At 33.2% G+C, this 18892-nt stretch overlaps 2 protein-coding genes across 2 annotated transcripts in view; one reads left to right on the forward strand and one right to left on the reverse strand.

The window, feature by feature from the left end:
• Positions 1-1332: 1332 nt before the first annotated feature.
• trub1 (TruB pseudouridine (psi) synthase family member 1) lies at positions 1333-10864 on the reverse strand. The gene is made up of 8 exons (XM_056469629.1): positions 10717-10864; positions 10474-10569; positions 4894-4949; positions 4735-4816; positions 4567-4639; positions 4327-4466; positions 2221-2277; positions 1333-2022 (listed from the first exon to the last, which is right to left on the reverse strand). The coding sequence occupies exons 1-8, from the start codon at positions 10850-10852 to the stop codon at positions 1802-1804; spliced, it is 861 nt and encodes a 286-aa protein (XP_056325604.1). The 5' UTR covers positions 10853-10864; the 3' UTR covers positions 1333-1801.
• A 2042-nt stretch (positions 10865-12906) lies between these two features.
• Positions 12907-18892, forward strand: part of ablim1b (actin binding LIM protein 1b) — a 153233-nt gene continuing 147247 nt past the window's right edge. The window contains exon 1 of the mRNA XM_056470215.1: positions 12907-13070. Within this exon, the coding sequence (XP_056326190.1) occupies positions 13058-13070 (13 nt within the window). The 5' untranslated portion in view covers positions 12907-13057. The remainder of the gene's footprint in view (positions 13071-18892) is intronic.

Raw genomic sequence — 18892 nt, forward strand, 5'->3', positions numbered from 1 at the left:
GTTTGTATTTCACACAGCAATATCCCATCATTTTTTGTGTGTGTTCTTAATGGCATTAAAGTATGAGTGGACAGAATCTGGGAGAGTGTTGAATGTGATCTTAATCCCTGAGTAAGAGGGATTAGTATCCGAATACGGTGATCGTGCATATAAAAGCAGCATGGCTAAAGAAATCCTGATTCTGTTCAGCAAGAGACTACACTACTGACAAAAGTCTTGTCGACTATCCAAGTTTTAGAAACAGTAAATAATAACATGATTTCTAGTTGATCATTTAGCATCAGAAGTAGCTAACATAAAAGGCAAAGGCCTCTAGATTATGCTTATTTTACCAAAAATAAAATATGATCAGGACAATAAGGTCTGACTTTCCTGAAACAAAAGTCTTGTCACTTATTGGAAATAATGTACAGTATAGAATATAGTCATGGTGCAGTGGGAAAAGAATTAATATTGTGTATAACTCCCATGAGCTTGGAGGACTGCATCCATACATCTCTGCAATGACTCAAATAACTTATTAATAAAGTCATCTGGGATGGCAAAGAAAGTATTCTTGCAGGACTTCCAGGAGTTCAAGATGCTTTGGATTCATCTTCAATGCTTCCTCCATCTTACCCCAGACATGCTCAATAATGTTCATTTCTGGTGAATGAGCTGGTCAATCCTGCAGCACCTTGACCTTCTTTGCTTTCAGGAACTTTGATGTGGAGGCTGCAGTATGAAAAGATGCACTATCCTGCTAAAGAATTTGCCCTCTCCTGTGGTTTGTAATGTAATGGGCAGCACAAATGTCTTGACACATCAGGCTGAATGCTGAATGTAACCCCAAACCCTGATTTTTCCTTCACCAAACTTGACTGATTTCTGTGAGAATCTTGTGTCCATGCGGGTTACAAAAGGTATTCTGTAGTGTTTGTGATGATTGGGATGCAGTTCAACAGATGATTCATCAGAGAAATCTACTTTCTGCCACTTTTCTAAATGATCAACTAGAAGTCAAGTTATTATTTGTTGCTCTTATAACTGGGATTGACGACAAGACTTTTGTCAGGTAGTGTATACTGTATTGGCTTTAGAAAAATCACAGTGTGATGTATCACTTGTAATGAACACATAATAAACAAATTGAATACAAATGCAACCTTTTCAGGCATAAAAAATGCTTCAAAAACATTAAATAAAAAAATCAAATTATTGACATTTTTAAATATGTCAGTACTCAATTTTTCAAGTCACATATTTTACTATTTATTGTGTCAGTTTTTATTTTTAGAGATAGAAGCAACAAACTGACAAACATGTACTAGACCAAATTAAATGAGACTGATAATAGACATTCAATAGCAAAATTAAAATAACTGGTTTAAGGACTTTTTTATTATTATTAACCTGTAATAAAAAAAAATAAACAAAAATATAGATTAACCTCTTAGGTTAAATAATTACAGTGCCAACTGGTGGTTTGTTACCACAATTACAGTGAACACACAATCTATAAACCTAAACATCAAAAGAAAGATTGTTAATTACTCTTGGTAACAAAGTGGTCTTTTAATCAAAACAATAACTATGACTTATGTTAATGTCTTTGTACTGTAGTAAAATCTATAAACGTGAAAAAAAAATATGCCTGTTTAATCATTTCATGCACCATATATGGCCATGAATATGTATGCACATAGATGGTAACAGAGTCCCAAACAAATCAGAGCAGACCAGGCAATTTCCTACAATTCTCTCAACGAAAGCATGACATATGTATCAAAATGCGGCCTTTTCATCACCTTTAATCACTGTTTTAATCTCCATCTCCACCCTTAGATTCAGATGTGGTTGGATTATGTTTTGATTTAGCTTTTTTGGCATTCTTCTCTGAGGCTGATGGTACTGGGCACGGCTGGAGAGCCTGTGAAATGTCAGTCAATGTCCAGCGATCTTCCTTCAATGCGTGCTCTTCTAATGTGAACTGACCCTGCTTGGTCCGGGTCAGTTCCTTGATATGGGCACAGGATGACAGAGCTGCAGGGGAAAAGATCTGATTATATATATGTAAAGCTGTACAATTAAAAATAGCAATAGAGAATCCAAGATCTGCATTTATGCTACTACTGACCCTGAGAGGGCAGTTTTCATGTCATAATAGCTTCAAATTAATCTTTTCAACACAGTATTGTTATTTCTGTTAATTTTTTAGTATCTTCAAACAGTTCAAACTACCTTTTCCAAGATCATTAATCAGGCTTCTGACATAAAACCCGCCTCCACACTCAACATCTGTAATTAGAAATAGTCAATAAAAATTAAATTGCATAGTACCATGCAAAGTCTGCATGACAATTTTTTTAAACAAAATATATTATTAGAATTGATAAAAATATATTTTTTAAAAGTGTAAGAATTGTTTTATTAATTCATTTAATTATAATTTCATTAAATACATCTATAAGCATTTTTTATAAATATTAATTATACTGAAATATAATAACATTATATATATTATAATATATAAAAATATACAAAAGGCATAACAAGGTGTCAAAATAAAAGTTTGGTTTAGAAATAATAATACTACTAATAAAAAAATCTATTATACAATAGTTTAAGAGTAGTTACACAAAGTTCTATTTTGTTAAATTCTACCAGGATCTTTTTTTTTTAATCTTACTCCAGAATATTTTGTAAAGATGTTTGTGCAAATCTTTGGTATTGTATATGAAAATAACAATTTGTCAAAACATGAATTAGGCTGCATTGTCTTTACTTCTCTTTTGGCAACACGCCTGATTTTAATAAAATTGAAACAATCATTTCCCCCTTCTTTTAAACAGTGGGCCAATGATGTGTTGCATTTCTTTAGATTGGAAAAAATAAGACTTAATTTAAATTGTTCCGAGTCCAAGTTCACTGCCATGTGGCGTCCTTTCATAAATTACTTCTAAAGCCAAATGTAATTGTAAGAGGAAAAAATGATGCTGATGCTGTCAGGATTTGCTTGTATTCTACTGATGTAGTTTTGATTTTTTTTTTTGGTCATTGTTAATATGTACACTATGTTAAAGCACTATGTTTGTATGCATGTTGGGTTGTTAGTTATGTTGATTAGTGAATGTATGTTTTTTGACCATTTAAATAAATTGAAAAGTGAAGAAGAAAATTCTACCAGGAACTAAATATGAAAAAAGTATATTTCAAATTGTTCCTAAAATGTAAATTAACTGTTAAATTGTATATTTTTTACTATTTCAATTCTATTTTTTTTAAAGCAACTCATTTCATACGGTCTAATAATGTCTTCAAGAACATGTATAGTAGCTATTGAAAAATAGAGACCACTTGATTAAGTAGTCTAATTGGGTATTAGAGTTTGAGTGTGTCTATGTTGACAAAAATGCATCTTTTAATTGTATGGAATAATGCACTAAATGACAACATATGAATTAAAGATTTTAAAGATTATAGCATCAGTAGTTTATAGAACAGAAATGTAGCTTTAGCGCTAGTTCTACCAGGAAGACGTAGTCACATCACTCATTACAATCAGTTCCAACCAATAGCTACGAGACTCAAGGAATTTATAAGCTGCCCATTCATTTGGTTGCAGATACTGATGCAGATATCCTCAGCAGCCAAAGCTGGATCCACAAACTTTCGATTCAAGCTTCAGAGGCCAAAGAAATCCTATGTTTTGTTAAATCATACTTTTTGTCAAACAATACTCATCAAATAAATGCAAGTCAATATCTTATTCGGGCGTCACGGTGGCACACTGGGTAGCACTGTCGCCTCACAGCAAGAAGGTTGCTGATTCGAGCCCCGGCTGGGTCAGTTGGCATTTCTTTGTGGAGTTTGCATGTTCTCCCTGTGTTTGCGTGGGTTTTCTCTGGGTGCTTCAGTTTCCCCCACAGTCCAAAGACATGCGGTATAGGTGAATTGAATAAGATAAATTGGCCGTAGTGTATGTGTGAATGCAAGGGTGTATGGGTGTTTCTCAGTGTTGGGTTGTGGCTTGAAGGGCATTCGCTGCGTAAAACATATGCTGGATAAGTTGGCTGTTCATTCCACTGTGGCAACCACTGATTAATAAAGGGACTAAGCCAAAAAAAATGAATGAATGAATGAATATCATATTCATCTCCCTGGTCTTTCTGTTCTTTCTGTTTATTTATTTTACAAAACTGTTACTGTCGTACAATTATATCTCGTAAATCTAGAGAAAATGAGAATTTACTTTTTTCAGTTGTGATTTTTCATAGCTGTACAGTGAACAAACCTAACCATCTATCGTGTAATTTTCAAAGTAATCATTTACAGAAAATGTCTAACCTATGGTGAAAAGTGGTGGGCTGAAATCTTCTAAAGACAGACTGTACACCGTGACTGGACGAGCAGGTTTAGCCTCAACCTCTTGCCCTTGCTTGAGCAGTACAGACATGCGTTTGCCATCTTTCTTCAGTGCTGAATAACTTGAAAAACAAACAATAGAATGTCTGTGACATTAAAAAGCATAACCCTTTCAAACAGCTTTGAAGAGTGTTATATATCAAGCAGAATGAATTGACGTACAGGGGTGGAACCTGCATAATTTCGCCCGTAAACTGCTTCATCTTCTCCTCAAAAGCCTCTTTTGTGATGTGGTCTGGGAGGGGGTACAAGGACTAATGTTAATACATTAATGTCTGTGAGACATTGATTTCTTCATCACAAGAGCAGCCACAAGATTACAATTCTCACCATAACTCTTCTCTTCAACAACATTTCCTGTGACGTCAAGAGTGTCAGTTGCTTTGCCAAGCTCTCCAAAAGCTGTGTATTTCTACGAAAGTGACCATAAATCATAAAAATGACAACTGTAGAATAACAGAAACCTAATGTGACCCTGAAAATACTTACCTTTGAACCTGCGAGCATTGTCGTGAGCATCTTTGTTCCTTCACCGATTCCAACCACTGCAAAACATTACGTTTTTGAGATTATAATTAATTCAGAAAGGTTTGAATTATATTCTGTTTAAGACGTGCCAGTCTAAAACACTGCTCATTGCTCAGCTTGGCAATTTTGAGCTATTTTACTTTTCATAACATGAAACTAAGGCTGCATGATTAATCGAAAAAAGATCACGATCTCAATTCAACCCCACACACGATCTTAATTCAGCTTTTCTACGATTCAGCCAATTATATTTTCAAGGTCAGGAGAGAAGCAAGGCAGTCGCACAAGTCTTCACAGCAACATTGACACCTTCAAATTGTGTTAAAAGTGTCACATACTGCATTTATAAGGTATAATTCACCCAAAAATGACATTTCTGTCTTCATGTAATGATGTATTAACGGTCGCAAAATCATACGTGAGCTGACCGCCAGCTGTTTGATTACTGGCGAGAACGCGCGCGTGCACGCATGATGCCTACTTTAGTGAACACAACCTGCATAGGCTGTGGATAACAGGTAATAAAGTTGTAAATAACGTTCAGTTTGTTGCACAGAGCGATCGTTTGAGGGCTGTGCGGGAGGTTTGATTTGCATGTATGGGTTTTTTTCTCACAGTGACCGCAGCCATGAGCCGCACTCGGAAGTGAAAGTGAAACCTGTGCACACATCATTTAAATGATCATATCGCATTTTAGAGTTATGATTACGACAAGCATTTGATGTATTTTTTCTTTCATAGCGAACACATAGTGTTGTGGCTGAAAATAAATGTTTACTCTGTCAGTATAACAACCCTAGCCTTTTCACATTATTCCCTGCGTACAAGCGGGCGCAGCCATTTGAATCTTTTTGGCTCGAAACTTCCGGTCTCATTCACGTCCATTTCATTTTTAGAGGTTAAAAACAGTTCGTAATGCTGCTTTATGTTGCAAACTGATCTTTTCTTATTATATTATTCTACTTTTTATGTATTGTCATGCAAACACTTGTTTGTAGAGCGAGTAGTTTGACCGTTTTCTGCCGTTTATTATTTCTAGTCATTTCTCCCATAGGCAACTGAATTGGAAGTCCTAAAACAATCGCAAAAACGAGCGCACTTCCGCATTGTAGAATAAGGTCAATATATAATGGAAATATAATGGTCTAATAATGTTGTCAATGACAGATGGCAAGCACATGTCTTAAACATAATAAATAAACTTCAGAATTATGAGCAGTTATATTCTGATGTCATCATATTACTGTGAATTAACAAACAGGACATACTGAAAGTCTGTTCAAGTCCACCATATTGACTATACAAAATTTTGCATTTTAAGCAACAGAAGACCTACTCATAGGCCTAATATTATTATTATTGTTGTTTTACTATATGTTTGAGGATTAACAATAATAACAGGCTAATCATATTAACCTTTTTTTACATTTACAGAATAGTGCGAAAAATCTTGATTTTAAGCAAAAAATAAATTCACATTTTTGCCAGAATCGTGTACCCCTACATGAAACTTTTGTATGAGAGAGAGAGTTTTCATTTTATTGCCATTTCAGCTTCTATGGCTATGTCATGGCAAAAAAACCCACATTTTATAAATACCACTTTTCAATCATTAAAAAAAATATTCTAACAATAAAAAAAAAATCAACAGCAATAAATAATACACAAAGTAAAACATATAAATAATAATATTGAGAAGTTTTTTTTAAGGTTTCCTTTGATAAAAATTGTAGTTTTAGAAGGATTCACATTTAAAAATATTTCATTTAAAGTGTCCCGATAAAAATTGTTGTCTAATAACATTAAAAATAGGGCATTCCCCAATAATATGAAACTTTTGTTTGTCTTCCTTCAGAAAACACAAAAAAAAAACGGCATAATTTATTACACTCCTTTACAGTGGAGATCAAAATAAGAGAATTAACAATTGCCTTAATTCATTAGTCCTATTGCTTTGATTTATTTAAGATTTTCCTAACAGGAGCTTTTAAAAAAGAAAAAAGTAGTTTCATACATCAAAATATGAAAAAATAAATGAGGTATTTGAAAAAAAACACTTACTAAATTATAGGGCTTGTGTAATTTCCTTAGATATCGAAGTTAATCTGACAAACCCTTTATAACTGGCAGCTTAACTTTCCAGTTTTCACTAACTTTGTAATGTGGCAAGCCGTTCTAAAGGTAATGAAACCGTCAGACACAGGTTATCCAGGTGAAGGTCAAAGGAATGAGCAAGAGAAGTTAACTGTTACAAAATATGTGACTTCTAGAATACTGCACTTCTACAGCATCACAAACTCATTCAAGTGAAATGTACAAGAGAGCAGGAAAATGCAGAGAGTCTCAATAAAATGAAAACCAGTTCAACAATGCAACAGGAATCTTTGTGTTAAAAGGGTTAGTTCACCCAAAATGATGCACTAAGCACTAAGACCTTTGTTTGTATTTGTATTTTTGTAACCCAAATTAAGATATTTAATAACTCTAACCTGATAAAGTCTAAAAGGGAAACATTGCAGATATATCTGTGACACTTTACAACAATAATTACTACTCTTACATCACTGTGAGGAGTAGGCTTAGGGTTGTGGTAGAGATAGACATCAAAATGTGAAATGTAGACGGTGCCAATAGCCTAGTGGTTAAGTGCGCCAACATATAGCGCCATGGCGCGCACGGCAACCTGAGTTTGATTCCCAGCTCGAGGTCCTATGCCGACCCTTCCCCTCTCTCTGCTACTAATACTTTCCTTTCCGTCCTCCACTATCCTATCCCAATAGAAGGTAAAAAAATAAATATTTAAAAAATAAATAAATAAATAAATAAACAATAAAAAAAATAAAAAGTGCAATGTAATGCGTAATTTAATAAATAACATAAATAATTATCTTTATTTCAGGCAGGAGCTGTCTTCATTTCTACATCCTTTCTCAAAACAGAGATGTTTTCAGTTGTTCAAGTAGAACACTGTAAAAATGCTGGTTTCACACAATTCCTTTAAGTTGTCCAAACACAAACTGATTAAGTTACCTTAATCATTTTTACAAATTTAAGTGGATTGAACATAAAACAATTAAGTTGTCTCATAAAATGTGTTGTTTCAACTCATTTTAAATGCACCTGAATCTGGGATACAAATTAGTGCACAGTGCTTGTGAATGTGCACTCTATACTGACAGTAAGGAAAAGAAACAGGTGAATAAAGTAGGGCTGCACAAAAGTTCAAAAATTATCATTATCGCAATAATGTTGTAGACAAGTTCAATAAATTTACTAAATTTTTTGTATGCTACATGCACAAGCTGTTTATCCAAATCTGACCAATCAGACAGGGCCTTTACTATCTTCATTCCCACCTCGTCAGTAGGTGCTGTTAGGTGAACCTAGAGCTGAAAATAAATACTAATGCTAGGAGAAAAGAGAGAAAAATGACAACAGCCAAAAAGAATGAGAAATTCCACTGAGGTTTTCAGTCATTCGTGGATTTTTAAAGACTAAATGTTTTTATTATTTAAAAAATATCTATTACCTGCTTAGTGTGATCATAACTTTTTTTTGTTAAATTGCTGATAAAATATAACTAAATAGTTAGCAATATCATAGGAACACTCAACAACAACATTGCATATTTTCCCAGTATCAAGCAGTTCCAGAATAAAGTGTTTATTTTACCATTAAACTATGGTCTGTTTTGAGAATGTTTTTTGGCGCTTTTCTGGGCTTTGAATGAATTGTACCATTGCTGTCAATGGATGATCAGATTTCATCTAAAATATCGTAATTTGTGTTCCAAAATTAACAAAGAATCAGAATCAGAAACAGCTTTATTGCCAGGGATGTTCACACATACTAGGAATTTGTTTTCGTGACAGAGCTTCTACAGTGCAACAGGATTACAGAGATAGGACAAAAAACAGATAATAAATATATTTAAAAAAAAAATAGAAGTAAGTAGTGAGTGCAAATATACAAATTGACAAGTGTATGTACGTGTTTATTACTATATACAACATTATATGTGCAGCTGTTATGTGCAAATTGGCATGTAAAGTGTGTTTTTAAATAAGTGTATATGTGTATAAAAGTGTATGGCAAGTAGTGATGTTGGTTCCGCAATACTTTTTAAATAATTTTTATGTCAGTCAACATTTTTTATGGAGGATAAAGACCTTAGTCAGACAGTAATAGTAGTTACTAAAGTAGCTGAAAGCCCTGAAATAATGAAATGGCAGTCCTGATCTAAAAATGACTGAAAGTCTCTGGGAAAACCTTGATGACACATTTATGGATAAGAAACCCATTGCAGTCAGTGAACTGTGAATTAGACTAGATGAAGAAGTAGCCAGATAGCCAAGCAGTGTGAAAGACTAGAGAAGTCCTGTGGTCAATAACTCAAATCAAGAGCCTGGACATTCCTACTCATTTTTTTTTATTTATGCAACATTCATAAATTTGAGCTGTAACTTTTCTTTGTGCTGCAATCATAATTGTTCTTGAATATTGCTCCCTGTGATTTATACAAAATAAAGGGTCTTTGTTTAAGTGCATTGGTTATTTTTATATATCATATGATATAGACACCACTAAAATGGTGGTCCAGCCACCACAAAAAAAATTCTCCACTGTTTTTCTAGATTACAATAACAAGACATATTTAAAGACTGGTGCAAATGACAACAATTAATCTGAAGACAGTATGTAAATTGAATTTGTCATAAAATCGTCAATAATTATTAATGACAATATTATAAAATTATTAAAAAGTATTGACATTTTGTATTAGACATTTTATTAACTATTTGTTTGTTCCACTGAAAAAGGTGAACAGAAAAATATTTATGACACAATTATTATGGTCTCATGACAATCATGTTTATGACAGATTTATAACTAGTTATGTTGTCATGGTAATGTCAATTTGTCATGACAAAGACACTGAGAGGTCATGTTGTCTTGGTAATGTCAAGATGTCATGTCGTCTATGTCAAATTTTCATAATAAAGACATCTCAATATCATTTGTGCATTTAAAATAACGAACTGAGGAAGGCATTGTGCCGAAACGTTTGTGTTTTTAAATTACCCAAAGAATGTAAAAAGAAAAAAGAAAAATGGTACGAAGCAATTACTTGATGAGTGCGAATAATTACCTTTTTTAATAAATGCATTTAAAATAACACAATTGAGCTATAGACTGTTGTCATACGCATGAATAAATTCTCCTTCATATTCATGTCATGAATATAAAGGTTTCGCGACAGTCTATGAACTTCAAGTAAAGCGTTAACAGTTTTTTATCTTAAATTCAGTTTGTTTCTTAATGCCTGGTATTTTCATGAGATGGGTCACGCCAAAATTTGTGGTAAAACTTCATCATGTTTTCATTCTCCAATCTAAGCTAGTTAGTTAGTCTAGACTGAGTAAAATAAGTGACAACTTTCAATAACAGACATTCCTAAAAAAGTTGTCGTTTTGACTTTGTTAAACTTCACATTTTAGTTGGTATACTGTTACACGATGGTAGAGAATTGTTTATATTTACCAAGCACACCAGAAGCATTGCTGTCCAGGGTTCCGCCATGGCCAATCTTTAACGGTTGTTTCCTTTTCCGAGGGTTGAAATTTGTAACACCGGCCTCTGTGTAAGGATAAAGTCGTTACACATGAAAACGTTTATTTATAAATATTTTTGCGACTATATAATCGCTCAGAAAAAGACTCGCATGAACTGCAGCAGATGCATCACAAAAAAGCCTAAAAGAGCAATAACATAAGTCACACCCACCTTTTAAAAGTGTCTTCTTGAGTGTGTTCAATACATCTGCCGATGTAGGACCTTTTTTCTTATGAATGGCAAATATACCATGCAGAGACTGCAGTTTGGATAATGAGCCGTTTTGTACAGTTGACGCACCAGCCATGCTTGTAGCACAATTGAGTCGCGGGATGATGACGTCACACGCACGCATTTGTAGTTTTTTTCAAGAGTAATATATATATATATATATATATATATATATATATATATATATATATATATATATATATATATATATATATATATATATATACAGTTAAAGTCAGAATTTTTTTAATAACTGATTTATCTTATCTTTGCCATGATGACAGTAAATAATATTTTACTAGATATTTTTCAAGACACTTCTGTACTGTATAAACTGAAATTTAAAGGCTTAACTAGTGTAGTTAGGTTAACTAGGCAGGTTAGGGTAATTAGACAAGTTATTGTATAAGAATGGTTTGTTCTGTAGACTATCGGAAAAAAAATAGTTTAAAGAGGCCAATGAATTTGACCTTAAAATGGAGTTAAAAAATTAAAAATTGCTTTTATTCTAACTGAAACAAAATAAATAAGACTTTCTCCAAAAGAAAAAAAATCAGACATACTGTGAAAATTCCCCTGCTCTGTTAAACATAATTTGGGAAATATTTAAAAAAGAAAATAAAAAAAATCAAAGGTGGGCTAATAATTCTTACTTTAACTGTATATAATATTTATTGCATATCTATTATTTGCTGATTTATTTTAGTTAAGTAACTTAAACTTATCTTTGTCTCCTTGTTCATATTGTGTTTTCTTTAAAAATGTTCTTTCTTGCATAATAGTAAAAAAAAGTAATCAGTATTGGCATCATGTGGGCCATGTGTAATAGTCTAGTTCTTATATTATATGCATTTTCCTACTGGCCTAAACATTGAAACTGATTTAATATAACCTGGGCAAAGAGAATACTTGAAAAAGTACAAGCATACATCCAAACAAAATATTGGTTTAAAAACAATACTTTTTGCCCATCTGGCAGCAAAGAAATGCTTAAATGATGTGTACATGTTTCAAAATGCTTAAAGACTTCCGAATTACAATTCACTGTATATAAATATAATAATATAGTCAGTCAGAGGCAAATATACTTTAGATGAAAAGCTTTAATTGTATTCATTTATTCATTAATGTACATATTTCAATACATTTTATGAGCTTATTCTTTACAATATTATGTGTTTGTTTGTTTGTTTTGAATCTAATTTCTCTATTTCATAACATTGTAAATAACTTGTTTGGGAATATATGTAAATCGAAATCTATAATCATTAGATATACAAATGTTTGTTTGTGTATTGAAATATTTGATTATTTAAATTTAACAGTTCTATTTTATTAATTAAAATGGTTTGTTAGTTAACTTTAATTTAATAAAAAGCTGACATGACAATTTCCATCTCATAGAAAGCTATTATTCTCTATAAATTAAATGCAATGTAGGCTATATTTGACTCACATCCAGTATATTATAAAACAATCAACCAGGCTAATCCATCAAAAATATATCAGTTTATAAAAACTACTAAGGCTGTAACGTTAATAATAAACCTATTCAAACTTAATCAGATATTTATATTGAATTGCCACATGATGGCGATATATACCCATTATTACTAGGCTACAAAGGTCTACTAACAGCAGTTGAGGACATAGGATAATAATATCCTTAAATAAAGTTCAATATTTTCAAATAGGCTCTCTTAAAAAGCATCTAGCATCGTACAGTTAAAGTGTAGTCTATATGTTATTATTTTAAAAGTTATTATTATTGTTTTAAATTAATTATTTATTTGTTTATTTTTCGTCCATGAGACGCTCTAATTTGTAGGCTTTATCCAATATATTTTGTTATATAATGTACTTTTGCACTAGGCAGATCACACTGACTTTCAACGTCGAGAATAAATTGTTTCTGAAAAGTAACTAATATATAAAAACACATAACAAAAAAGATCACAATCTGCAACACTCAGAAAAACAGTAGCTCTCCCTAACAGGAGTGGCTCGTCCAAATGCTTGAGCTGTAACTGTAGCCACATACCGTGCAGTGATCGGTCCGTCAAGCAGGACACGCCCATTGTGTGAGCCTCTGCTTCCCGTTATTCGGTCGCGCTTTGTAGTGAATGATCGCTGATGCCGAGAGTCAGAGAACACAGAGCTCGCGCACTCTCCGTTTATCAGAACACACAGGGGAGCTGGATTTTGGACTGAAAGTCACACTGCCGACCGTCACCATCATTATTAATTCTGCAGGGGGATCCGCAGCTTTTCATTCTGCAACATGTCAACAAGAGGTAACCAGATTTCAGTAGTTTTAAAGTGACTAATTCGCCGTGACGATTGTTTTATTCATATGTACTTAGTGGTCTATTTGACACGTGTTTGCTCTTTTACTGTGGATTAAGTTATTTGTGGACTTGATAGACGACGGGAATGTGTCTCTACACCTGTCTTAAAACAGTTGTTTATGGATGCACTGACTAGCCTATTAACCAATCTGGCAGCAGACACAGATGCATTTGAGGAGTTCAGACGCAAAAACCTCTAAGTATCATCTGAAATTTTCTTCTAAAGTTAGAATGAATTTTTATCAGGCTTCTATGTCCTGATTCAGTAATTTCACTTTTATGGCAATGTATATGGATTTAGTGATTTTGGGGCCCTAAACAATTCCAGTCAGGGGGCCCCAACGATCTAACATGCACCTTTTGTACTTTATTTTTTTATTATTATTTTGCAGTTTTTTTTTCTTATATCATTCAATCTCATTTTATGTATTTTATCTTAATGCAAAATAAAAATAACAACATGTAAAGCACCTTGTAAAATTTTGAAACCAATTTTTTTCTTGAGATTAGAATTTTTTTTTAATTTTCTTGAAATTCACAACTAAACATTGTAAATTAAGTACTTCGTTTTTAAAACTCAATCTTTACTGATTTGACTGCTGGTCCATGAAGGTAGGGGACACATTTGCCCAGATGTGATAATTACATTAAAATGTAAAATTTTTGGACCCTCACTCTACAAAATATGATAGAAAACCATGTTATGTAGAATTTATAGTATACTTATTTGATGGCCCTCTTACCTTGCTTATTAGTTAAATCCGTCCTGGAGTATCTGTTATTTTCATTTATTCATAACATGAAATAACTGAACATAAACATAAGAGGCAGAGAAAAATGCTCATTGTAGAAGAAAATTCTAGATGGCACTTCAGTTGTAGTTGGTTGTTTAAAATATAAATAAAAATGTTTTTTTCCCAGTGATGGGTTGTGGCTGGTAGGACATCCACTGCGTAAATCGTGCTGGATAAGTTGGCGGTTCATTCCGCTGTGGCGACCCCGGATTAATAAAGGGACTAAGCCGAAAAGAAAATGAATGAATGAATAAAAGCGAATAAATAAAAACTAAACTGTTATAAAGATAATGAAGAGCTTTAGTGTTGAAAACTTTATTTCTTTACAGTATGTCATACTGGGGCAAAGGCAGAATTCTTAGAAACTATACTAAATGTCTCATTTATTCTTTCAGATAACTTTTGTGGGGGGCGAGCAACATAAAAAACATATTCATAAAAAATGGAAACAAACCTTTTCTCACATTCATTCATTTTCTTTTTGGCTTAGAACCTATATTAATCTGGGGTCACCACAGCGGAATGAACCGCCAACTTATCCAGCATATGTTTTTTGCAGCAGATGCCCTTCCAGCCGCAAACCATCACTGGAAAACATCTATACACACATCAATTTTAGCATACCCAATTCACCTGTACCACATGTCTTTGAACTTGTGGGGGAAACCGGAGCACCCGGAGGAAACCCATGCGAACATGGGGAGAACATGCAAACTCCCCACAGAAATGCCAACTGACCCAGCTGAGGCTCGAACCAATGACCTTCTTGCTGTGAGGCAAACGTGCTACCCACTGCGCGACCACGTCCCCTTTTTCTGACATGCACTTATTAAAATATATAAAATAAATACTGATGATACTACAGTTTATTACAAATTGAAGATTATAAACTTCTTGCTGACAAAGATAGTGGCAAAGATTGGTAAATATTTGAAATAGCAGTTAGCTCCTGTATTATTTGGACTCGAGCTTCTGTTATCCTTAAATATCATCTTTTGTAAAATATCTTTTATTATAATTTTTTTGTATAAACTATTGTTACACTGAATAAAAAGTAAGTGTTTTACATCTATAAATGATGATAAAATGTGTGATATTTTATTACTTAGAAAAAATGGCATCTTTTAGTGTACAAAAAATAAATAAAAGCTGTATTACATTTACATTTACATTACATTTATTCTTTCCATGCTTTAAAACCTATTTCATTTTTGATCCATGTTAACCATTTAATGATCTGTTCATAATTCAGCTCATAATGTTTGGTAAATATTTTTTCCTGGTTTTATGATGGTGTTTTATTTAGTTGTGTAGCTTAAAATCTTTAATTAAATCTGTGCGGAAATACTTTTCACACCCCTTTTCTGGTTCATTACCTTTTTGGCATTTCATAAGGCCTGATATAGTTTGTTTATGTACACTATCGGTCAAAAGTTTGGAGTCAGTTTTTTTTAATTATTCTTTTTATTATTCTGTTAATATTCATCAAGGCGGCATTTATTGTAAGTAAAAAATGTTAAATTATTAAATATTTATAAAATATTTAAATATCTGCGTTCTTATTGTATATAGTTTAAAATGAAATGACATAACCATTTTATAATTACCATTAATAATAATACAATTAATAATAATTATTATTATTAATAATATTAGAGGGATTTCTGAAGGATCATGTGACTCTGTAGACTGCAGTAATATAGCTGAAAATTTTAATAAATTATTAAATTAAATTATTATCTACTTTTGAACAGTTATATTAAAGCACAATAACATTTCCCAATTTTACAATTTGTGTTGTATTTTTGATTAAATAAATGCAGCTTTGGTGAACAGGAGAAGCTTATGTTAAAACATTTAAAAATCCTACAGACCCCAAACTTTTGACTGGTAGTGTATGTCTGACAAAGTCTGGTTCCACTATTTAAAAATGATCAAATCAAGTGTTTTCTTTAATGCATATGTTTTACAGACTTTAAAAAAAAGACCTGAAGCCAACAGAAGGGTTAATGAAAACATTCTTTTCTGAGTTCATGAAAGGACACAGAGGAGAAACAAAGCAAGAATCCTGTTAGACTTGTGAATTATCTGCATTTTGTCCTCTCACTGTTGGAAACTCTTCCTCTCATATTAGCGTCACACGAGATGTTGACGCCCACTGAATGTTTCATCTTATTATTCTTGCTCTGACAGTTCAAATGGTTTCTGGACTTCAATTACAGACTCACCGCAACCGCTGCAGATGATTTGGAGCTGAGACTATTTAAAGAATCGGCTGCTAGCATGAGCCACAGTCATAAGCCTCTAGCATCCTATAATTACAGCGTGTGCTTAAAAACTTGCATGTCCAGGAAATTGTTCTTAAAAAGCATTGCAGAATTATTTATTTAGCTTTTGTAACTTCATTTTAAATTCGACTTGCTTTTCAATCTGTGTTTAAAAGTGGATTAAAGCCTTTCTAGTTGTTTCAAGAGTAGAGCTTTTTCTTCAAATACTAATAGATAATCCTCTTTGTGAATTAAATCTAAATGGCAAAGACGGCTGTTTTATAAAGAGGACGCAGAAGGTCTTTAGTGTGTTTGGATTGTGGTATCATAAAATTCCTGCTACGGACTTCTTGGCTGGAGGTTGTGTTTAACTTTGGTCTTGGCTTTGCTTTTTGAATGTTACAAATTGGTGAATCTGTAGTCGTAATGCTTTTAAAGTGCTATAGTCCTTGTTTTTCTTAATGTATCCCCATGACCCCTAGTAGCCAGAAGTAGTAGTTCATTTGAATCTTTGGACTTGAGATCAACAAAACTTTACACTAGTGTCCAGTCTTTTCAGTTCAGTCTGTGAGGTCACTGGAGTGCATTTATGGCACCAGATGTCTGTAAAACTATGGATTTAGTTTGACAGGGAATCTGGGACTGGTTGTCACACAGTGAGGATGCCAAAAAGACTTTCAGTATATGAAAGGTTTTGTCTTATACTAATTAGTAAGTAAATTTAGTTGTTGAGTTTCATAGTTGTTGTTAAATTTAGCTGGGAACCCTTAATATATTCTAGTTTCAATTGTTAACTGTAAAAAAAAGTTGCAAAGGTATAAGGTGTGTTAAATGATCTGAAATATACAGTGGTGAATGAAATCAGGCACTTGAGTAAAAGTACAGTTACCCTAAAAAATATTAGAAATATAAAGTCCTATAAAGTTTTCAATATTACTTGAGTCAAAATGCAAAAGTACTTGATTTTGTAACTTACTTAAGGAATAAAAATAAACGTTACTGATAAATGTTTATTTTGCAAGAAAATTGAATGACCAAAACTTATCATTCTCTGATAACAATAATGAGAATTAAAGTGAACACATCGTGAAACCACACTGACTGAATACCTTTTAGATCAGCTTATAAAATCACTCACTCTGAACAAATCATTTAAATTAGTGAATCGTTTACTGGAGACTCACTCTGAATGGATCATTTGAATAAGTGAGTCATTTACTGGAGAATCATTTACTGGAGAAAATACAATGACTCAACGTACAGTACAATAGACTCAATATAGCTCGGTCAAAAAACTGTTGCTTCCAACGTCCATAATTGCAATCTGACCTAAGCATACAAACTAATCACATCATGACATATTACTGTCGGAAGCCAAAAAATACCAAAGTAAAAGTTTTTAAATTGTATTAATTAATAAATTATGCACTTTAGATAACACAATCACTATGAATTCTTATTATATTTCAATATCAATTTTCACCATGTTCACCATGCTTTTTAACTAAATTATCCACACAAATGAATTATGCATAACTGGCTCTTACAACTTCTATTCATACGCACGTGAGTGCGTCAGGCCAGAAACGCAAACTCGTGCGACAAGTTTCACAGTTCGTTGCATTCCAAGGTTCAAGCTTGGTGAGTTCTGACCTATGACATCGTGATTGTGTGAAACCAATCGAAGATTAAAACATGACCTCTTTGTACAGAAATTTACAATATTGACCCATTGCTCGTTTTTTTAAATGTCTAATAGTCTTGTTTAATCCCGCCCCTTTTCACAGCACCATACGACAGAATTTTGCATGCTCAAACTCTAGCGTAATCGTGGCATCACTGTGAACGTTTGTTTTTGAATCTAGTGAAGTAAAAATTTAAGTTTTCTAAAATAAAATAATAAATTACAGACACATAAAATATGTACTTAAGCACAGAAGTGAAGTAAAAAACAAACAAACAAACAAACAAACAAACAAACAAACAAACAAACAAACAAACAAACAAACAAACAAAAACATATCAGTGTTTCTCAACCATGTTCCTCTCAACCACCAGCACTGCATGTTTTTGATGTCTCCTTTGTCTGTTACACCCATTACAGGGCTTTACTATACTTTTCCTCTATATAGTATGGAAGTATGCAATTTCATACGCAGCCAAAGTCTTTCAGTCTCTGCTAATAAGTTGATGGTCTGATTCAGGTGTATTTGGTAAAGGAGACATGAGGTGCGTCCCAACTCACATACTTATGCACTATTCTACGCCATTTTGTAGTATAAATAGTGTAAGTAGTGCATTCACACTAAAAACTCTAAAAAGTATCAGTGCACCTTAAATACCCGGATGATGCACTTATTCAACCGTTAAAATGAAGTGTGGAATGTTGCTGGACACTTCACGCACTCAACGGCCGCTGCTTTGCTCACGTAGCGGAAGGGGCGGAGCTTTCAGGCACAAATGTTGCATTGCTTTAGTCATATTGTATTGTGAAAGCAAAATTCTCACATGAGAGTGATTATAGCGCCACCCGGTGGTGAATGTGGTTTTACTCATTGCAGGTATTATTTGGTAGTTCATACATTCATTCATTTTCTTTTCGGCTTAGTCCCTTTATTAATCCGGGGTCGCCACAGCTGAATGAACCGGCAACTCCTCCAGCATATGTTTTACGCAGCAGATGCTCTTCCAGCCGCAACCCATCACC

This window comes from Danio aesculapii, chromosome 12, assembly GCF_903798145.1.
Source record: "Danio aesculapii chromosome 12, fDanAes4.1, whole genome shotgun sequence".
Classification (NCBI taxonomy): Eukaryota; Metazoa; Chordata; class Actinopteri; order Cypriniformes; family Danionidae; genus Danio; species Danio aesculapii.